Source organism: Gopherus evgoodei, chromosome 10 (assembly GCF_007399415.2).
Source record: "Gopherus evgoodei ecotype Sinaloan lineage chromosome 10, rGopEvg1_v1.p, whole genome shotgun sequence".
NCBI classification, from domain to species: domain Eukaryota; kingdom Metazoa; phylum Chordata; order Testudines; family Testudinidae; genus Gopherus; species Gopherus evgoodei.
The window spans coordinates 49,553,777-49,557,135 of record NC_044331.1 but is presented as its reverse complement, the minus strand read 5'-3'; the positions used below and the strand labels follow the sequence as shown (position 1 = coordinate 49,557,135).

At 51.0% G+C, this 3,359-nt stretch overlaps 1 protein-coding gene across 1 annotated transcript; it reads right to left on the bottom strand.

The window, feature by feature from the left end:
• Positions 1-916: 916 nt before the first annotated feature.
• On the bottom strand, positions 917-1,573 carry LOC115658406 (zinc finger protein 154-like). Its single transcript, XM_030577250.1, is given in 1 exon segment — positions 917-1,573. A coding segment is annotated over 1 exon segment (543 nt). The 5' UTR covers positions 1,541-1,573; the 3' UTR covers positions 917-997.
• Between the last annotated feature and the right edge of the window lie 1,786 nt (positions 1,574-3,359).

Here is a 3,359-nt window from a genome sequence, read left to right as displayed (position 1 = left end):
GTTATTCACAGAAGTTTTAGCACCTTCCAAACGGGTGGAAAAAACAGCCAACCTTCCCAGAAGTGGCTTTGCCAATTGAGGGAAAATGGGATTTGAACAGTGCTTGGGATCTATTTGAAATCCCCTTCCAGGTCTGTGACACTTTCAGCTCCTGCCAGAGTGACTCTGATTGAGGATCAAAGACGTCCAAGCACCATTCCCAAGCATGGACAGCCAAGAACATGACCTCAACGGACATGTTGGGAAGTGAAGGAATACGAAGGGGTGAACTGTGCATGGCTCAGACACAAGGTAACGGTTCTGGGGTGATGGGGAAGGATGGAATCTCTGAGTCACCCCACCTCCTTCCAGTGTCACAGAGCCTGAAATGACCCTTATTTCCCTGACACTGCTCCAGTTCATGATCATATTTAAATATATTTTAAATGAGAAAAAAAGTCAACAAAATAACTGCTCTTCTGCACAATCCAGGGTAATGTGAGAACAACTGGGAATGAGACAATCTGTCCTCAGAGAGAAACTTGACGTCTCTAACAATAACTTTGCACTGGGAGGAGGAGTATAAATGTGAATCTCCAGGTTTGTTTAGACAAGGAAATGTGACGGTGGTTAGGTCAGATCAGTAGGAAATGTGTTAGATAACCCCACCCACTATCGATGGCCCAAGTCTTTACTGCAAGAATAGCTGTCTTTTTACATCAGGAAAGTGAACTCAAGCTAGCTAACTCCATGGCAACCACAGTGATGAGACCCAGGTAGATTTTATCTCAACATAGCTGCTTGAAGACACTCCCCATCTCCCCCACCTGGGGTGATGACATTCCTGATAGAAAGGACACCCACTCCCATTACTCGCAGGACAATGGAGTTGATAGAAAGGACCACAGGATTCACCCCAAAGACGGGCGAGCTTCAATGTGCAAAAGATGCAAACAGCCTTAACACTCACTATCTGGGAACTGTCAAAAGAATTAAAGAAAAAAATCTTCTGACAGCTCTAGAGAAGGTTTTTATGAAGTTTATCTCCTTTACGGATTCTCTGATGTTTAGAAAGGCCTGAACTATGAGCGAAGCTTTTCCCACACTCACAGCATTCATAGGGTCTCGGCCCGGTGTGGATTCTGTAATGCGTAATAAGGGTTGAGCTCCGAAAGAAGCTTTTCCCACACTCACTGCATTCATAGGGTCTCTCTCCCGTGTGGACTCTCTGGTGAGAGATAAGGGAGGAGAGGTGAGTGAAACGTTTCCCGCACTCACTGCATTCATAGGGTCTCTCTCCTGTGTGGATCCTCTGATGCATAGTAAGGTTTGAGCTCCGAGAGAAGCTTTTCCCACACTCACAACATTCATAGGGTCGCTCTCCTGCGTGCATTGTCTAATGAGAGGTAAGGGAGGAGAAGTGAGTGAAACGTTTCCCGCACTCATGGCATTCATAGGATCTCTCTCCTGTGTGGATCCGCTGATGTATAGTAAGGTTTGAGCTCCGAGAGAAGCTTTTCCCACACTCGCAGCATTCGTAGGCTCGCTCTCCCGTGTGCATTGTCTGATGAGAGATAAGGGTTGATCTCTGAGTGAAGCTTATCCCGGACTTGCAGAATTCATAGGATCTCTCTCCTCTGTGTATTCGCTGATTCCTACTAAGGGCTGAAGGATGATTGAAGCTTTTCCCACACTCACAGCATTCGTAGGGTCTCTCTTTCGTGTGGATTATCTGATGTCGAATAAGGGCTGAACGGTAACTGAAGATTTTCCCACACTCACTACATGTATTCTCTCTCTTTTCCCTGAGGATTTTCTCCTGGGACGTAGTTTCCTTGAGGTCCCTGTGAGTTCCCTGACAATTAATGGGTTCATCCACTCTCTCCTCTGAGTGGTTTCCCTGCTCTCTCTCTGGTCTGTGGTAACTTTCACCAGCTTTTCCCTGATCACGGGGGCTGGCCATGCTCCCTTTGGATCTTCACAGTAATTCCCCATGCGCTTCGGCGAGCTCAGCATCTTCCTGGTGAGGATTCTGCTCCTCATTCTCCCTCACCACCCCATCACCTGCTAGAAGAGAGGAGAAATCTCAGAATTGGGGATGGAAAGGCAGAGAGCAAACCCAAGTAAGTGCTGGAGAGACAGAAAATAAAAATTGGGGACTGAATTCCCCCAAACTCTTCCCCATAGGGGACAGTGGAGGGGATCAATTCTGCTCCATACCCAGGACCGGCCTTTAGGGTGGGCCGTACGGGTGCCCCACCCAAGAGGGTGCCGGGTGCAGGGTTTGGATTCCCATCTGACCTGCTGCTGAGAGGCTCGCTGGGATGATGAAAGCAGCACAGGAAGCAGATAAGCAGCTGCGTGGGGGAGTGGGAGAGACCTGAGCTGCAGGGAGCAGTTGGACAACCAGCGTCAGAGCCAGGTGACTGCTCCAGAGCAGAGGGGCCCCTCTCCACCCTGCTCCACGTGTACAGCTGCTGCTGTTCCTGTCCCTCCATCTCCCCACTCTCTGTTCACCCCTGGAGTCGCCCCTGTCCACTCCTGACTGGGAGCATCCTCCTGACTGCTCTGCGGGGGGAGGTGCTGATTGACGGTGGGGTGTCCCCCTCACCCCCCCGGGTAGACGATTTCCACTGAGTTGGGGTGACGGGACAGGGGGAATCTGCGTGTGCTGCTGCCTCTCTGGGGCCGGAGCCGCCGGCAGCTGCTTGTGTCTGAACAAGCCTAGTTCAGGATCCTGATCCTGAGAACTTTCTTAAAGAGACAGCTCTCTCTCTCTCTCTCTCTCTCTCTCTCTCTCTCTCTCTCTCTCTCTCTCTCTCTCTCTCTCTCACACACACACACACACACACACACACACACACACAGTCCTTCACACACTCCCTTCAACACACACACACAGTCCTTCACACACTCCTTTCAACACACACACACACACACAGAGTCCTTCACACACTCCCTTCAACATACACACACACACACACAGTCCTTCACACACTCCCTTCAACACACACACACACACACACAGAGTCCTTCACACACTCCCTTCAACACACACACACAGTCCCTCACACACTCTCTTCAACATACACACACTCCTTCATATCCTCCCCACAACACACACACCAGGGCTCCCTGCATCCAGATCACTTCCCCACCTGGGCTATGCTGAGACATCAGGAGCAGCTGCTCTCCCGCCCTCCCCTTACACAGCCTGCAGGGAAAGTGACCTGAGTGCAGGAAGCCCTGACGTCGCTCCTTGCTCCCCTCTCCCAACCCCCCAGGGCTGCGTGGGGTAGGGGAGCAGCAGTCCAGTGGGGGAGCGAGCAGCAATGCCAGCTGCTTTGTGCATTTAGGTCAGGTTCCCCACTTGGGTGCAG